Below are 18,207 nucleotides of genomic sequence, written 5' to 3' on the forward strand. Positions count from 1 at the left end.
CGGGAGCTTTCATGAATTCCTTTAAGTTTGGAGCATCAAACCCCAGAGCAGGCTTGGGACCAGCCAAATAGTACTGGATTGCTTTGGCTGGGGGAGTAAACTCAAGATCCTGTACATAACCAGATTTTAAAATAAGAAGTGAATTCAGGATGCAAGAGATGATGAGCATAATGAAATTACCTCGCTATCAGAAGCAAAGTCAGGTTGCAAGTTTTTGCATAAAGAATGAACTGACATATTGAAGATATGAGCATGCCATTCTTGCCACCAAGAGACGAAGAAGGGATGAGCAACATCTATTAGCCCAAATGGAGATGGTTCATATGTTGGCAATTCCCATCCTAATTCAAAGATCTTTTTGGCTTCCATTCTTTCTGTTATTACTTCCCTTGACTTTATAATTGTTGAGAAGAGGAACCTTGGAGGCAGTTGGCCGCATCCTAATTGTTTGGCCACCATATTTGGATAGTAGAATTCATAGGTGGACTGCACTAACCTCCCATGATGAAATTCGGCTGGCAGAATGCAAGGTTTGATAAAGGAGTTGAAAATCTCTGTGGATTCTTGGCCTGAACAACCAGTTTCATAGCTAAACTTGCAGGGCAAAGTCAGATCTTCATTTTCTCTGTAAGGAAACCAGAGCACATTGCCGAATCCTTTGAAAAATAGCTTGAAGAAATGACCGATGTCTAAGTCAATGCTTATGGATGATGCTGCTTCCCCATAAGTCTGACAAGCCTTGACCTTTGCTGTGTTGCCTTCAGCATAGTTGACTGAAGGAAAACTTAGACTGGAGAGGCTCACAGAGGTTATCTGATGCATATATAGCTGAAGCCACATTTGAATTAGCCACCAGGGACCATTCACACAAGAGATTTCTCCACCTTGGCGCATCTGGAGAGTGATCTGATGCATCAGATGATAAGCAGACCCTAGGAGATATTTGCCTAGTGGAATCTGAGTACCTGCAGCTAAGTCTTCAGCCATTACCATATGATTCAGGGTTGGTTCATTGGATTTTCCACAGAAGATGAATCTGCATAGCCACATATTCATAAAAGCTTTCAACTCTTTGTCAGAGACAGCGCCAGATGCATTCATGTAGTTCTGAATATGTTTGACCCATCCACATCCAGAGCTGACGGCTCTTTGATTACTTTTGCTCTTGTACTTGTAAGGATATGCTGGCAATGACACATTCAAGCCAGTCATCATGAATACATCGGCTAGAGTGATGGTCATAATACCATGACCAAAGATAAAGGCATTGATAGCGTCAGACCAAAAATGAGAAGCTGCTATCAGAAGGGGATCGTTCCTGGGTGTCTCTGCTAAAGATAACTCCAGACAATGACTGATGTCTTGACTTTCCCAGTGGCTGCTGCTTTTCTCCAGCATTCTCCTGTACCAGTTACGCCATCCGGTGATTGGGGGAAATGGCCAATTCTTGAACGTGTTTGGCCATCGGTTTGATGAGGTAATCCCAGACTTGAAAGGAATTCTTTGGGTTTCCTTCTCAATAATTTCAGAAGCATCAAGATTTCCCATTGGGCCGAGGAAATAGGAGTCGGGATTGGCAGCATAGGGGATCAAAATCTGGCTCTTGTATTCCTTTAGAAGATGATTGAAATCAGAGGGGAATAAATCAAAAAGAGGAGCGGGAGAATAAGATGAAAGTTGCCGAATATAAGTAAAGTTTACCTCTGGGATTTCATCCTGGGTCGCCATTGAAGATTTGAAGGAGGTCCGAGGTTGCGCTGAAAGCTTGAGTTTTTGGGCAGCGGCTGCGGTTTTGAACGGTGATGACCTAAGAGGATGAAAGAGCTTATGGTCAATTTCAGAATAAAACAACTTTTATCCCGAAATTGAGGGGGCATGTGTTAACACTGGATTTTGGTCAATTCTGGAAGATGACAGGTAGACCCACATGCGGGAAGAAGAGTGTTCGGCAAACAACGCAAGCGGTCGGCTAAATGCTTGTGCGGTCGGTTATTCTGGAAGGCGGTAACTCCATTCAGGAAAACAGAAGATGGCAGGCAAGACCGATCGGAAAGATGAGAGTTGTATTAATAAAGGAATCTATAAGTTTAGGGTAAGGAATCGTAAGTTTCCAAGTTTGTTTAGAAGTTCCTTTGTAAATCGTAGTCCTTTGGGACTCATATTTTGTCTAGGGTATAAATATTGACCCTCGACCATTGTAATAAGGGTTCACAACCAAATCAATACAACCGGCCCCGTGCCAACTTTCGAGTCCTTTTGTCGTGTCGTCGAGTTCTTCGAGAGGAGTCATCGATCCGTCGACCTCCGTAAGTTCCGACAACCTTGTTATCATGTTTAGTATCATGCGGTGGATTTAGACGTGATGCAAGTAGTCTTGTTTGTTTTCAATGGTCGTGCGGCGGATCTTTGTTTGACAATCAAGAAGTCTTTGCTTATGCTTTGTTTATGAGTAGATACCGTGCGGCAGGCGTTTGCTCAATATGCTTAGTGAAAGCAAGATAGTTATCGGCTCTTTTAGATATGGCAAATCTAAATAGATTCATTAAGTTATCTAGTGTTGCATGTTACGGAATATTATATATATATTTGTAACACACTTTTGCCCAATCTAGATTGATATTATTCGGCCTTCTATCTCTTGTGGTTTCATTCATGCTTCAACGATCATGGCTTCCCATAATACCTTTGCAACTAGATAGTGTGCATACAATGGCTGAATTATTTTAATCTAGATTGTCACGTGTCGCGGGTTCATGCATGTTAATCACGTTTAAGCTTTAACAAAACCAGGTGTCATGCGGCAGACGCAGGTTTTAGATTAGTTTAATCATTTTTTTTATTTGCACGTTCCTTCTTCATGGACCCCAATTCGGCTGAACTGCCGAGCTTGGTTATGCATTAACTCATAATTATTTTCACTTGTTCAAACGTGTCTTCCCATGCACGTGTATTCGGCAATCAGGTCTCCATGTGTATTCATCTTACTATTAGCTGAATGGTTTATGAACTCATTGGCAGACAGTTCTCTATAGCTGTATGTCGTCGTAAGTGGCTTCTGGGCCGTATATGTGGAACTATCTGGTATTACCCGACATGTTCCAGTTTGACATTTAATTGTTTTATCCCTTGTTAGTTTTCAGGTCAAACTGACTGGCACGCTTCCGGATAACGAAGCACCCGGGAACTCGATTGAAGCTACACTTTTCGGCTTGCTGTGTGTAAGGCACAATGCGTCACATTTTGTGTCAACACAAGCCTATGTTTCAATTGTTTCATGTATTTTAAATGTTTCATCAGGATGTTTCAAAAGTTGATCTGATGTTGCACATGTTGCATTAGTTATACACGCATGTTTCAAGTGTTTCCTCTGTCTTCATACGTATGTTGCATATGTTTCATCTGGATGTTTCAAAAATAGATTGAGTGTTACACGACGCCGGTAGCTAGCGGAGAGCAGCCTGCCGCAGGGCTTTGGCTCCTACCTCATGCCTTCCTCGCACGGCGCGGTGCGCCTCACCCTATCCTCTCCTCTCCCTCACCTCCATATCACTGTGTCAGTTCAAGCTCAACCTGAGCGGGATGGGCATGGGGCGAGAGAGCTATGTGCGTCGAGCGCAAGCGTGGGAGCTCCGTTTGGACGGACGCCGCCTTCGAAGCGGGATGGGTGCAGGGCGGAGGGAGCTGCATGTGTCGCACTAGGGAACAGGGTGCAGGCGTGGGCGTCTGGACTTTACTACCATTGGGCAAAAGAATCGCACACGCATATAGCTTCTCCGTTGCCCTAGGTCTGCCACTCATCGGAGGCTGGAGCTATGCGTTCTGGCTTTCGTCATCCCATTCAGATATCCATCTTCCTGTGGAATGGATGGAGACCACTAGTGACACCTCGGTTTCTATACTACGGATTGTACGTGCACGTAGCTGATGCGGTAGTAAAAAGGGAAAATTGTCTGGCGGACATCCAAAGTGATGGTTGTTTGCTGGCAGACACCCCGTTTTGAGCAGTTTGCCAAAAGACACTTTGGTTCGTTGAAATTATGCCACAGGACACCGCGGCCCGGTTTCAGTCGGTTGAGGAGAGAGAAAATTTAGTTTTGGACATCCGGTGCCCTTGAACCACACTTGGGTCCACCCCCAACTTGGTCTAGTTGGACCTCATAAGAGAAGAAAACCTCTCTCGCTCCCTAGGCCGAATCCGGCCGGCCCACTCCTCTCCCGCGCTCACCCGGCGGTCCAGACCCAGCCGCAGTCGGCTTGCACCGCGCCTCCCTCTCTCTGACGTGTGGTCCCCACCCATCAGGATCATCTCCCACCTCCGGTCGTCCCTAACCTCCGCCATCACCGGCTCCCACGCGACCGAGCCTGTCGCGAGGACCGCGCCCCTCCCCTTCCCTGCTCCACCTCATCCGCTCCTCCCCAGTCCACCGCGACACGCTCTCCGCGTGGTTCTGTATCGTAGCCGTCATGGGCAGCATATGACCGAGCTCCCCCACCACTCATTCCTTCCCCTCTCTAACCTATTCAAGGGAAGCCCCGGCCCCATGCAACCACGCTGCCACCGCCCCACTGCTTCCCGCTCCCTCTCCCGTCCCGCAGCGCCTCTCGCCGCCGCCGTCACCGCCACCCTTGGCGAGCGCACATCCAAGCTCTCGCTCTCCCACTGTAGGCCCGCGCTCGCCTCTCTGTTGCTGCTCTCGGCCTCGCAGAAGAACACCGCACCCGCTGCGACCCTCTTCGACGCCAATCCATGGCCTTTGTGGGGTGCTACGAGCTCGCCGAAGCACATCACTGCCATTCATCCGCCTCTTCATGGCGCCTCCCCTCTCGGTGCCACTCCCGTCGACGAGATACCCTCCATCGGCTTCGCAGTGAGCTCCTGAGTCCAACGTACTTGATATCATCGTCTCTCATGCTCCGTAGCCCGAGATCGGGTTGCGCTGGCGAGGGTTCGCCGTCGGCGACCATGGCGCTGCCGCACTCTTCTCTCCCTCTGGCGTACCCCTTCACTCTAGGCGCGGTCCACGGAGCTTGTCGGAGTAGGGGACCACCACCGACGGGGAGGATGAGTAGGGGAACACCACCGGCAGAGAGGAGCAGCAGAGGTGAGGAGAACGACGGGGAGGAGCAACAGAGTACTGACAGGGGCAGGGACAGGCCAGCATGAGGCTGGCTCAAGCCTGGCCAGAGAAAAACGATCGGTTCTTACGTGGTGCAACCAGACCAGGTTGGGGGCGCGGACCCAACTAAGGCTCCGAGGCACCGGATGTGCAAAATAAAATTTTCTATCTTCTCAACCGGTTGAAACCGGGCCACGGTGTTCTGTGACCTAATTTCAACGAACCAAAATATCTTCTGATAAACTGCTCAAAACGAGATATACACCAGCAAATGACCATGACTTTATATGTGCCGGACAATTTTCCCCAATAAAAACGGAATCCACTACCCGTCCGCGTCCGTCCCGGCGCCGCGCGCGCCCCGCCCGGGGTAATAATTCTGGGCGTGGGGCGTTGTGGGAGCGTCGGCCATGGGCCCATGCACGTGCACCTGCTAGCTGTCACGGTCGAGCCGCGCATGCACCGACCGGAGCCAATAGCCGCGGCCCGCGGTCCCCATCGGCCATCACCCCCACTCCATGCGCGCCCCCCGCCATGGTTGAATTCATGAATTGGGTCGGCGGACCGAGCCCGAAACCGACCGGCGCGCAGGCGCTCGGCTAGCGTTTGCTGGGGCCTCGGACAACGGCGGGCGCGTCGCGAGGTCGGCGCATGTGCGAGTGCAGCCGGGCAACATGGGTTCGTTGCCTCGCTCGACCGTAGTCCGTGCCCGGGCAAGATGGGCGAGTTTCCTCTCGCTCCGTCCTCTGGTGTGCACGTATTCATTTGCCCCCACGTTGCCGGTGTCAGACTCCATGTTAGTAATGTTACTACCTCTCAAGTCCCAACTACTTGGCAAAAGTAGTAAGTAGTACGCTGCCGATCTTATCCGTCTCAAAACGAACGACCCATCATCCAGCGTCAAGGCCTGAGGCCCCTGACCCCAAACTGCCAACAAATCTCACAACCAACCAACCAGGCAACGACGCCCCCTGCCGACTCGCTACAAAGCAAACGCTTTCCACTTCCCATCGCTGCGCACAAACAGAAACAGGCACATTTCTGCGGCACCACTCCATCCATAGTCCATACGAAAACCGCGGGTCACGCGCCCCGCCGCGGCCCGCGCGAGAGGAACCGTCCGACGCGACGCCACGCCAGGCCGGTCCCGATCCCAATCCTGCCTGCCACACTGTGACCCATCGATTTGCTTGCCCCCACCAGGCCAAGCCACCACCTTTCTCTGCTCCAGTGCAGCAGTGCTCCTCCGTCCTCCCCGCGGTCCATCTCACTCACAGGCTCCAATTCGCGTCTCGCCTCGCGCTTGCTTTCCCCGCCATCTTCACTCCCAGTCCACTCGCGCTCTCGTTTCCCAAGGCGAGAGCCGAGAGCTGCCGCCAGCCCCGGAGCTTCGCGATGCAGCGCCTTCTCGCGCTGGTGGCAGTGGCAGCCCTGCTGGGGCTGCGGCCGGCGCTGGCCACCGACCCCTACGCCTTCTTCGACTGGGACGTCTCCTACGTCACTGCGGCGCCGCTCGGCGTCAAGCAGCAGGCAAGCATTTTTCGGCCAGTGCCATTCCAAGACTATTCCTTCCTCGTTCTCGCGTAGACAGCGCGTGCTGACTGCTGAGTGCTGACAAGCCGGTGGAAACTGCCTGCTCTGCTGGTAGGTGATAGGCATCAACGGCAAGTTCCCGGGGCCCGTCGTGAACGTCAGCACCAACTGGAACGTCGTCGTCAACGTGCTCAACGACCTCGACGAGCCCCTCCTCATCACCTGGTACGTATTCCTACGTTGCTAGCTAGCCGCCGCGGAGCACGCAAGCCCGCCCTCTTACCTACACGCCCAGGCCCAGCTAGCGCTGCAGCGAGTGAACGTCGTGTGTCGGAACAACGCAGGAACGGGATCCAGCACCGGAAGAACTGCTGGCAGGACGGGGTGCTGGGCACCAACTGCCCCATCCCGTCCGGCTGGAACTGGACGTACGAGTTCCAGGTCAAGGACCAGATCGGCAGCTTCTTCTACTTCCCCTCCACCGGCCTGCAGCGCGCCGCCGGCGGCTTCGGCGGCATCGTCGTCAACAACCGCGACGTCATCGCCGTGCCCTTCGACCGCCCTGACGGCGACATCACCATCTTCATCGGCGACTGGTACAACAAGAACCACACGGTAATTGTTCTTACTACTTCTTACTGTATTTTACAGTGACACTCAACTCAACTAGTAGTCATGGGTAGCCCGATGCATGCCACCGTTTTGTATGCCTGTGCCTGAGACGTTTGGAGGTGCGTGAGCGGTGTTGTAGGATCTGAGGAAGATGCTGGACAAGGGGAAGGACCTCGGGATGCCGGACGGCGTGCTGATAAACGGCAAGGGTCCGTACCGGTACAATGACAGCCTTGTGCCGGCCGGCATCGAGTACGAGACCTTCAATGTGCATCCGGGTAATTCATCGATCTGGCCCCTCGTGTTAGCATTGTACTCCAGTACTTAGTTCTGCATTAATCCGTAAAGGCTAACGGGCTTGCAATTGGAGGAGCAGGTAGCTAGCATCGCTTTTTCTCTTCGGATAAGAATCTTGGCACGCTGTTACCAACTTTCTCGGTTAAACAAGGGCTGGCAATTCATCTTTACTTTGTACTCCGTACTAGAGTGTTAAGATATATCGTAACTTCAGAGCTTTTTTGCTGAATGTAGTCGGCTTCTACTTGCGCTCAGATTTTGTTAATTAGTCGCTATCCTAATGGTCCATCCAGCTGAAAAGTCACTGTACGTTCCAATCGTATCAGTACCGCACAAGCACAGCACTGCAAGTCTTCTGTCCTAACCATCAACAATTGGTTGGCAGAGAGTGGTTAGATTGCAGAGTGTTGTCAGCGCTGCCACCAAAATGTACTACTACTAAAAATTCATTTCATTCCAACTATCCTATCGGTCAATTTACTGCACAAAAGTTGATTCGTTTTGAATGCAAAGAGCTTGCAACTGATGAAGGAGCAATGCAAAACTAAAACCCCACACAACAGACTGAAGAATATCAATATGGAGCCGAAGTGTACACTACTGAGTACTGACATTTGGGAATTTCTTCTACGTTCCTGAACGTGTGGGTAGACTTTAGTGATTGACACCATTTTTTTGTATACATTCAGTCATTCACATTTGAAACATCACCATTATCGGTACTACGTACAATCTAGCCCATAGAATAATTACAGTGAAATCCCAACTGGTGTGATTAGTGCTGTAATTTCATTCTGCGCCGTTTGATGGTGCAGGCAGGACGTACCGCATCCGGGTGCACAACGTGGGCACGTCGACGAGCCTCAACTTCCGGATCCAGGGGCACAACATGGTGCTGGTCGAGACGGAGGGCTCCTACACCTCGCAGCAGAACTACACGAACCTGGACGTCCACGTCGGCCAGTCCTACTCCTTCCTCGTCACCATGGACCAGAACGCCAGCTCCGACTACTACGTCGTGGCCAGCGCCCGGCAGGTGAACGAGTCCCTCTGGCGCCGCGTCACCGGCGTCGCCGTGCTCCGCTACTCCAACTCCAGGGGCGCCGCGTCGGGCCCCCTCCCCGACCCGCCGCAGGACCAGAACGACCGGACCTTCTCCATGAACCAGGCGAGGTCCGTGCGGTGGAACCTGAGCGCCGGCGCGGCGCGGCCCAACCCGCAGGGCTCGTTCCGCTACTCGTCCATCAACGTGACGCAGGCGTACCTGCTGCGGAGCACGGCGCCCGTGTCCATCGACGGGAGGCGGCGCGCGACGCTGAACGGGCTCTCCTACGCGCCGCCGGAGACGCCGCTGCGGCTGGCGGACGCCTACGGGGTGAAGGGCGTGTACACGCTCGACTTCCCCGAGCGGCCACTCAAGGGCGCACCGAGGATCGCGCGGTCCGTCATCAACGGCACCTACCGTGGGTTCATGGAGCTCATCTTCCAGAACAATGACACCAGGATGCAGAGCTACCACATGGACGGATACGCCTTCTTCGTCGTCGGGTAACCAAACCAATCCATCGATCAACGAACATGTTGCTCGGCTCGGCTCGATCATCTTGGATAGATATCATAACACTAAAGCCGTGTCCGTACTTGTCGTCGTCGGCGCAGGATGGACTACGGCGAGTGGACGGAGGACAGCAGGGGCACGTACAACAAGGGAGACGGCGTGGCGCGCAGCACGATACAGGTGTACCCGGGCGCGTGGGCGGCGGTGCTGGTGTCCCTGGACAACGTCGGCGTCTGGAACGTGCGGTCCGAGAACCTGGACTCGTGGTACCTGGGGCAGGAGGTCTACGTCAGGGTCGTCAACCCTGAGGACACCGGCAACAAGACCGAGATGGCCATCCCCGACAACGCCCTCTACTGCGGCCAGCTCCACAAGTACCAGAAGTACGCACAGTTTCGTCAGCTCAACTCTCTCGCATCCTGCATTGCTTGCTAATGCTCTGTACTGCTCCACTCCGATTTGTTGTTTCAGGGAGCAGACTCCGCACCACAAGATGGGGGTGTCTGCTGCGGCGCCGCGCTCGTTGTCCCTGGCGCGCCGGCTGGTCGCGGCGGCGCTGCTCCTGGCAGGATCCTTCGTGTTGGCGCCGTAGAGTGGCACCGTTACTTGTGCACCGAGGCGGCACCGTTTATGTAGGCTTGTTTTAGGATTAGAGGTGTAAGCCGTGTCATTGTCATTTTCCCCTGTCGATATGAGAATTGTTTCTTGTTCATGTGCCAGTAGTGCTGGGCTCCGCCTGATTGCACACGATACAGTTTCCTTTCGCTTTTAGTGTGTGTTAGCCTGTTAGGAAGGGTCGATTGTTTATCTCTGATTAGTTCATCCCTTTTGTTCGACGTGATAATTCTGATCTTAGCATTTCTCACACCTCCTGTTGTCTTGTTCTTCAGTTGGCTAAAAACATAGGGCAAGTTCGGTTGTGGACCAACGTGGCCTGGATTCAATCCCGTTCAGTTAGCCTGCGAGGTCTGTTCGGTTATACGGCCTCACCCCGCCTAGAAAGACCTGGTTATACGGCCGCACCCCGCCAAGAATCAAACCACTACTCTGGAGTCATGGATCGAATCCCCGCGGAGGCGAGCGCGACGGCCGCGGCGCTAGGTCCTCACGATGGCATCGGCACGAGATCTTGCATGAGCCTCTACTCAAGATTGTTGGTCTCGCAGCACACATACCCTGGCTCAATCCTTCCCTGGATTGGTTTCACTTGGAGAATTAATCCCTTGCAACCAAATATGGCCTTAGTCGACGTAAAGCATGTGGGCTGTGGGGATTCAATTCTAATTAAGAAAATCGTGAATACTGCGACGGAAAAAAAATGGGGTGGGGACTATCCCCACCGTGCACCCATGGACATCCACCGTGGATTCATGCCACGTGTCCATACATCTCAGGACGACTGAGATATAGGAATTGTGAAATAAAAATGTCCCATATGCTTTGATTCTAAGCCCACAAGCTTCATGGACCCAACAAAAGAAAACTCCCAGTCTATTTGTATGATCCAGTGCGTGCATCCGTGCATGCAGTGCAGTCCTCCTTTAGGCGGATCACGTCTTTGTGACAAAAAAGACATAGGAATTTGTATTAATACCTACAAATTTTAATGCGTGGGCCAGATTTGTATTCCTAGAGTTTCGGTCAGCTCTGATTTCAGCTACTCATGTTGTTTTTGTGACCAAAAAAAAAAACCATCCAACATCAGTTCTTTGATTGTCATATTGTAAGATTTGTCCGAAGAGCTTTACAAGCTCCTGCAGAAGTAGATGATGTATCTGGAGTGCGGTTTCAACAAACAAGCCAACATATGTATTCTTTAATTTGCATGGGAGCAAGTACAATTCTATGGTCCATTTGACTTCGTAGAAATACTGCGAATTTTGACAAAAAAAATTATACTCTTATTTGCAGGTTATTTTCAGAGCAATTTATTGAAGTCGTTTTTAGAACATCCCGCGGAAGAAGAGCAACAAATCACCTTTGACGTGGACCTGTCGTATATTGGAGACTTTAGCTATAGAGATCTTCATCAAGCATGGATGGTCGTCGTTTAAAAAAATTAGTGCTTAGATAGGGTCGTTTAGTTTTGCCTTTTGTGAGCTTTATTATAAAAACAACCGGTGGTTGAAACTAGAACATCAAAAGACTCATGCTCTAGCTCCGTTAACCCACGTTGCTAAAAAACATATTTTATCCATAGTTGCATAAGTCATTAATCAAATTTAATATTGAAGCATTTTTAACTGTATTACTTATGCAAAAAGCCAATTTGTTTGGCGATATCTCCTGCAGCTGACCCCAGTGATGAGATACCCAATTCTGACGATAACAAAAAAAGATATAGCCAGCTTTATATGGACACTGAACACCTCAGTCACCGATGAGCTGATGAAAGTTTTCTGCTTGTCCTGACTCCATTTTCAGCACTATAAAAAACACTCTTTGCACTGCACTCTGCAGGCCTGCCTTAAACAAGGCATCCCAAGTCAAAGGGTTAGGTTTTCTTTCTATCCAGAGTCTCCCAGCTACAGCAAATCTGCAACGGCTCGTCCCCCTCGCCTTTAATTATGGCCATCACTGAGACTACTAAATTAACTTTTACTCCTACTAAAGTAACCCAACCAAGTACCAAAAAGTCACAAGCACACACAAGACAACACACAAAAAGGGAGCAAGCAGTGCATATATCTGATCTACCACTACCCAACAATGATTTGATTTCACATGTGTGGAGTGCGATGATGCCAACCACTCGCCAGTCCGGCATATCCATGGGCTGAGGCTTCGGCGCTCTATCAGTTTCCGGTCTATGCAGCGACGCGGTAGGGTTAGGGAATCTGGGGCAACTGGATGGGGATTAGGATTACAGAGAGAGGAGTGCGCTGCCCATTTGCACTTTTGCAGAGAGGGACAAAACAACCCTCACGGCATTGCACTGCTGCTGAGAAGGATGTGCCACCTATGCTGGTGTCATCTTGCACTAACAAATCTTTAAGAATCAAGAGAATTTTTTGGATGGGATTTCTAGGGGAAAGTGTGCTCTCAATCTGCAGACCAAGACATTTAGAGGGAAGAATCTTCTTCATTACTGATTGAGGAAGACGTGGCAGCAATGCTAATGCCATCTTCCGCTTCCAAATCTTCATCATTTCTCTGAAGAAACAAAGAAAATGGATGAAAGAAGAATACATAATTTTTCTTATTCGGTTGAGATCAGCTTCGACATTTTTGTAAACACTCATCATTTCATCAAGATTATGGATAACATATTGTTAATCATGCAATGCATGTACTCTAGAAGACAGGGGTGTGTATAACTTTTTTGAGTCTCTACTGAAGTGCGTAGCAGCAAGGTCCACTTCACTTCTCATCAGTGGCCCATGTAGCGGAGGAAGCTAGGATCCAAGATCACCAAAGGAGCGGAGCCCCATAACCGTGGCTGACTGGCTGGTATAAGACTCTGTGTGACTCACTTTCATGGACTAACAACCCAGCCCAGGCCACCACCCTGAATCCGCGCCCGTGACAGTTGAATACTCACGAGCACAACGGAACAAAGCCATCCGCATCAGACCAGGCAAGGAGACGAGCTAATAAAGAACGCCCAAGCTGCTGCTGCGGTAGGCTCCAAGCGTTGAACTGGTAGAGCATGACACCTGGGGCCAGAGCGCCAGATAGGCAGTTAGGTGAATTGCTGCCCTGGCCATGAGCACGCGTGGTTGATGCTTCTCGACTGCTAATACAGCTCACTCCAATGAGGCAGATCGCCCTTTTGAGAAACAGCCCGGCCGGGTAGTCAATGAACCTGTTAGCTCTCTATGGCAGTGAGGCAGCAGTTCAAGAGTTTTCGCCCCGTTCGCTTGCCTCATAAGCCGTACTTTTTTAGCCAACAGACAGTATTTTTCTTTCACAACAAATCAGCCAACCGTACTTTCAGGCATGGCTTATCAGCCAAGCGAACAGGGCATTTACCTCGGGAATCAGGTTTCACACGAGTTCATACTCCAGTGTATGAGTTTTTAGAGGTTTTATCTGAACTCGATGCTGGCATGATTGAATGGAGTAGTAACCAATTCTCGCCGAATCGACATGTGTTCTCTTTTGATGCCGATGAATAACGGTACTCACTCCATCTAAATCCACGGCCATGTTTAGTTCCCACATTTTCCAGAATTTGGCACTATGCAAAAAGAAGATTCCCCGTCACATCAAACTTGCGGTATATGTATGGAGTACTAAATGTTGATGAAATCAAAAACTAATTACACAGTTTGGTTGTACTTTGCGAGACGAACGTTTTAAGCCTAATTAGTCAACGATCGGACAATTATTACCAAATACAAACAAAACGCTACAGTATCTAACAGTGTCGCTACAGTGTCTGGCAGTCCGGCGGCGCCGAATCTGGGCACCAACTAAACGCGGCCCACATTCGATTCGGAATACAAATAACGTTAACCAATTCTTGCCGAATTGACATGTTCACCGATAGATTTTTTGTTTAGATTGGAAAGCAAAATATCTAAATAACGAACCAATACAGATATTTTGAAAAATAAATAGCACCTTCAGAATAAAATTAAGGAAAACTATTATTTCGATTCTCATGTGGATTAGGAACTGAACAAATAGTTCATAATAAGGAAGAATAAAGACAATGGCAAAATAGTATTCTCTATTCTGATTTCTACTAGGATTAAAAAGCAAATATCTAAATAAAGAGCTAATGAAAATTGAATGATTCTTTTCTAATTGGAGATACAAGAAATAAAATCTCAAGATAGAAAAATGAGATGATAACAGAACTAATCGCACAATTTGCGTGGGTCATTTTGCTAGTGTTTAATATTTAATCTTTGGTATAGGCATTCTATAAAATGCAATACAAAATCATTCGGTTTGCCATAAAATGCTGATTTTTTATGCCTTCAAAGACAAGACAAATATTATGAAACGTTTACGAACTTTTGAATAAAAGTATATATGTTACGTTCTAATTTTACTGAGCTTTACAAGTTTGTTAGCCAAATGGGAAATAATTGTCAATCACAATGTATTTTCCTACTCGCATTACAATTCAAAAATTAGCTAAAAAACTACTCTGAAATTTTAAAAAAGAGTGATTTCTTGCGCGGTATATACAATACACGTCATTCAAATTCTCTGAGATTTGGAATGCAGAAATTTAGGGGATTTACAGTTCAATACGTGGTGATTTATAGAAGTCCACATATTATTTCTTTCCTTTTTTTACTATATAATTAGAGCCTTTCATAGAGTAGGCATGGACCAAACCATCTTTCCTTTTTTTTTTGTACATAAATAGTAGCAGGAGAGCTGCCAATTTTACAAACATTCCAAACTTCAGACTGCACTCTGAAACGTTAGGTATTTCATCCGGGTCGGTCCTACTGTCACTGTCCCACGCACACACCACTTGTATGGCAAAACAGAAACCTTCATCACGGACCCGACGGAGACAGACAGCCTTGCTTCTTTTGCTCAAGTGCTCTCCTTCCCAGATCCCCCCACTCCTCGCTCGCGTCCTCCCTCCACCGCCCCCAACTCCTCGCCGTCCCACCGCCCCGCACCACTGGCCTCCATCCCCACCTCCGCACTCCCGCAATTCGCGTCGCCGACACCCCGCCCCGCTCGGCGGCGGAGACAGAGAGCGCGCGGCGGCGGGCGTAGCCATGCTCCACAAGTTCGCGCTCGCGTTCAAGACCAAGACCATCGAGTTCTTCGCCGAGGAGGAGGACGAGGACGCCGACCGATTCGCGCGCTCGCCGGCGCCGGGGGCGGATGGGGTCCTTGCCGGGCAGCGGGTGGTCGTGCTGAAGCCCGACCCGCTGCTGAACCCTAACCCTAGCGCGGATGGGGAGGGGAAGGCCGCGTCCGGGCAGGAGGCCGCCGTCGCTGCGTCGCTCGCGACGGCCTCGTCGTTCCAGGCGGCGTACCTGCACCTGCAGGCCGCCCACGCGCCGTTCCTGCCCGATGCGGCGGCGGCCGCGGACACCGCCGCGGTCTCGCACCTCCGGCGGCTGTCGGAGCTCAAGCGGATCGCGAGGGGCGGGCCGGCGGACCCGCCCTCGCCGGACGGGGACGGGACGCTCACGGCGCACCTCGAGGCCCAGGTGCGCGAGAACCAGGCGCTGCTGCGGTCCTTCGACGCTGTGGTGAACCGCCTACAGGCGGCCCTCGACGCCAAGGACGCCGCGGCTGCCGCGCTGCGGCTGGACCTCGAGGCGGTCGACGACGCCAACGCGCGGCTCGCGGGCCGCCTCGACCGCGCGCTCGCGCCTCCGCCGGGCGGCGACGCCGTCGGCGCGATGCTGTCCGCGGGCGTCTTCGACTCTGTCCTCCGCGACGCTCTCCGCGTCGCCCACCGATTTGCCCGCGCGCTTGCCGAGGTCCTCCGGTGCGCTGGGTGGGACCTGGCCGCGGCTGCAGAGGCTGCCTACCCTGGTGTCTCCTACTCCAAGGCCGGCCACTGCCGCTACGCGCTCCTCTCCCACGTCTGCCTCTCCATGTTTGACGGATTCGACTCCTACCAATTCGGCGCCACAGCTGGCACCACAGAGCTCGGAGGAATGGAGCTGGCAACCCGTAGGAACGAGTCATTGCAGCAATTCATCGAGCACTCAGATGCAGACCCGATGGAGCTGATGAATTCAAGCCCGGACTGTGAGTTTGCCCAATTTTGCGACCGCAAGTACAAACAGCTGATCCATCCTGGCATTGAATCCTCACTGTTTGGGAATTCAGACTGCGGGACATTGCTGGTGATGAGTGTGGCCGGCCCACTCTACGAGTTGTTTGTTGCAATGGCAAGCTCAATATGGACACTGCACAGGTTAGCCTGGGCGTATGACCCAGCAGTCGGCATATTCCAGGTTGGCCGGGGCACAGAGTTCTCAATGGTGTACATGGAGAACATTGTCCGGTCGAAGGGGTTCGTGGCGAGCAAGGAGCTCGGGAAGCCAGTGCGACCAAAGGTCGGGTTCACGGTGGTGCCGGGCTTCCGGCTTGGAGGTACGGTGATCCAGTGTAGGGTGTATCTAGATCATGGGAAGAGGGAAGAAGACATTATAGATTCGATTTGAGATGAGATGAAACCATATAGTCAAAGAAAGAAACTGTACATTCCAAAACAAAAGGAGGTTGTGTAAAGGCGATCAAGAACAGTGCGTGGAAATAACCTGCAGGATCAAAGTCGCTGCTCAATGATGAGTATAAAGAAAGCTATTTATCTTTTGTTTTAGTTTTTTTGTTCAGCTGAAAGGAGGGTAGGGCTGTACAAAGGTCATGAGGCTCAGAGAGCTTTGTGTTCTAACCGAGTCGAAGAGTTATTTATCTAATCTTCGGTAACTTATTTGTGTGTAGCTCGATTCCATCTGTAAATGTATATTTATGAGTATGTGCTCGCCGATCTCTTATATTTACAAAACCAGTCACTGCATTGTCCTACTAATGAGTGTTATCTTGCCATTGCTTTCCAGATTGTTTTCCTGTTGTCTGGTCGATTCATAACTGTAGCATAACTGCATAAGCATGTTTGCCATTTAATACTGCTACGGTAGTTATGCAACTACCGTTGCAATAGTGTGTTCTTTCCAAGACATGCCAAATGCCTGCAAAATCATTTTGGATTGAGAAGTGAGTCAGGTGGCACAGATACCTTCTGTCCGGAAGACATGCTTAAAGCCTTGTTGAACTTCCGAAAGGGTTTCAGGTTTCATTCAGTCAGGTAACACACTTCTCTTCAGCCCGTTAGAAAAAATGATTCTTATCAGTCTCCTGTCACCCGTATCTTCCGTCCGTTCTCCCATAAAGCCAGTTCCATCGCGGGCTCGTGGTCGTGGCGTACAATCATCAACATTCTCCGAGCTAATTTTCCACGCCGTTCTCTTTTTCCATTGAAAAGGTTTCGTACTCGTGCAGCTACTGGGCATTGATTCGCAGTGGCACCCATCCATCCTTGACTCTGCACAGCTGTCTGGGCTGGGCTACGATCACTAACTACATCTTGTGATCTTGTCACCTACGCACGCAGACGCAGTAGATTTGCAGCAAGTTGCAACGCTCTTGTTTGGCACATGGACACATCTGGTGGTCTGTTCACGCGATACCATGGGTCGCTTTGCTTGCTGAGAACGGTGGCAACTTCCGCCACAGTTTCAGGTTTCAGAAATGACGTGTTTCAGTGTTTGGGTCATGTTTGGAGCGAAGCGCGCTAACATTCAGAATGTTGCGAAGAATAGAAACGTCTCGCGTCCGAATTTCTTGCTCGGAATGAATTCCTAAGACGCACAGCTGGCTCTGTAGAATGCTCTGAGGTCCAGGCACAGGCGCAGGGTCTCTCTCTGTGCGTGGGGCGTGTCATGTTCGTTGCTTCGGCTCTAGTCCAGCAGCCGGGTTCTGCAGACTCTGATACTCTGTCCCCGTGTGCTAGCGTTTTTGACTTCTGACCTCGCGGATTCCTGTCGTGCTCGCTTCGCGGCAGCGGCAGCGGCACCGGACTGCGCGTGCCCGTTATTCCTTGAGTTCGCTTTACTCCCGTGCCTTCTTGCCGCCCAAGGCGAGCATATTTTGGTGGTCTGGTCGCCTGCCGCACCGCAACGCTGCCAGAGACACCGGAAGCTGCGGCAGGCTTCTCCATCATGCTGCCGCTGGGCGGGTCACTGGGTCTGCATAGCCCTCGGAGGCCGTACCGAGAGACGAGAATGAGTGCACTGGTACAGCACGAACATTTTACCGTTTGTGGTACAGCTAGCAGTGAACGGCAGCGTGAGGCGATCGGCGTGCCACTGTGCCCACAATCGCTTTCGCTTCGCCGTGAGAGACGCGGGACCACTCGTCGAAACCGAGGCTTTTGAATTCGTTATTAGGCTTCAGCATGATCGGGGATCCTGTCACGTTGTTTTCGTTGCTCGATCGCAAGTCGAGATCCAGGATGCCGGCCTCCCAGGTCTGAATTTTCTCTGCTGCGGACTCCGGATAGGAAACTACTATAATGCTACTTGCCCACTCGAATCGTACTGGCATGTACTTGCGTCTCTCGTGCTGTGGAAACGCACCGGATCCGCCTCC

General features: G+C 50.9%; 2 protein-coding genes across 2 annotated transcripts; both read left to right on the forward strand.

Annotated features, from left to right (window-relative positions):
• The first annotated feature begins 6,256 nt into the window (after positions 1-6,256).
• On the forward strand, positions 6,257-9,971 carry LOC136486207 (monocopper oxidase-like protein SKU5). The gene is made up of 7 exons (XM_066483079.1): positions 6,257-6,647; positions 6,766-6,875; positions 6,995-7,265; positions 7,402-7,540; positions 8,375-9,107; positions 9,219-9,500; positions 9,589-9,971. The coding sequence occupies exons 1-7, from the start codon at positions 6,513-6,515 to the stop codon at positions 9,707-9,709; spliced, it is 1,791 nt and encodes a 596-aa protein (XP_066339176.1). The 5' UTR covers positions 6,257-6,512; the 3' UTR covers positions 9,710-9,971.
• A 4,616-nt stretch (positions 9,972-14,587) lies between these two features.
• On the forward strand, positions 14,588-16,584 carry LOC136486215 (protein GRAVITROPIC IN THE LIGHT 1-like). Its single transcript, XM_066483091.1, has one exon. It carries the CDS (start codon positions 14,811-14,813, stop codon positions 16,218-16,220), a length of 1,410 nt encoding a protein of 469 aa, XP_066339188.1. The 5' UTR covers positions 14,588-14,810; the 3' UTR covers positions 16,221-16,584.
• Positions 16,585-18,207: the final 1,623 nt, after the last annotated feature.

Source organism: Miscanthus floridulus, chromosome 1 (assembly GCF_019320115.1).
Source record: "Miscanthus floridulus cultivar M001 chromosome 1, ASM1932011v1, whole genome shotgun sequence".
In the NCBI taxonomy this organism is placed as follows: Eukaryota; Viridiplantae; Streptophyta; class Magnoliopsida; order Poales; family Poaceae; genus Miscanthus; species Miscanthus floridulus.

What these genes read in the sequence shown, in the direction of transcription:
- LOC136486215 (XM_066483091.1), top strand. Translation starts at nt 14,811, where the DNA reads ATGCTCCACAAGTTCGCGCTCGCGTTCAAGACCAAGACCATCGAGTTC.
- LOC136486207 (XM_066483079.1), top strand. Translation starts at nt 6,513, where the DNA reads ATGCAGCGCCTTCTCGCGCTGGTGGCAGTGGCAGCCCTGCTGGGGCTG. An exon ending in GAGCCCCTCCTCATCACCTG is followed by an intron (nt 6,876 to 6,994) that starts GTACGTATTCCT and finishes GGAACAACGCAG; the next exon opens with GAACGGGATCCAGCACCGGA. An exon ending in CAGCTCCACAAGTACCAGAA is followed by an intron (nt 9,501 to 9,588) that starts GTACGCACAGTT and finishes TTGTTGTTTCAG; the next exon opens with GGAGCAGACTCCGCACCACA.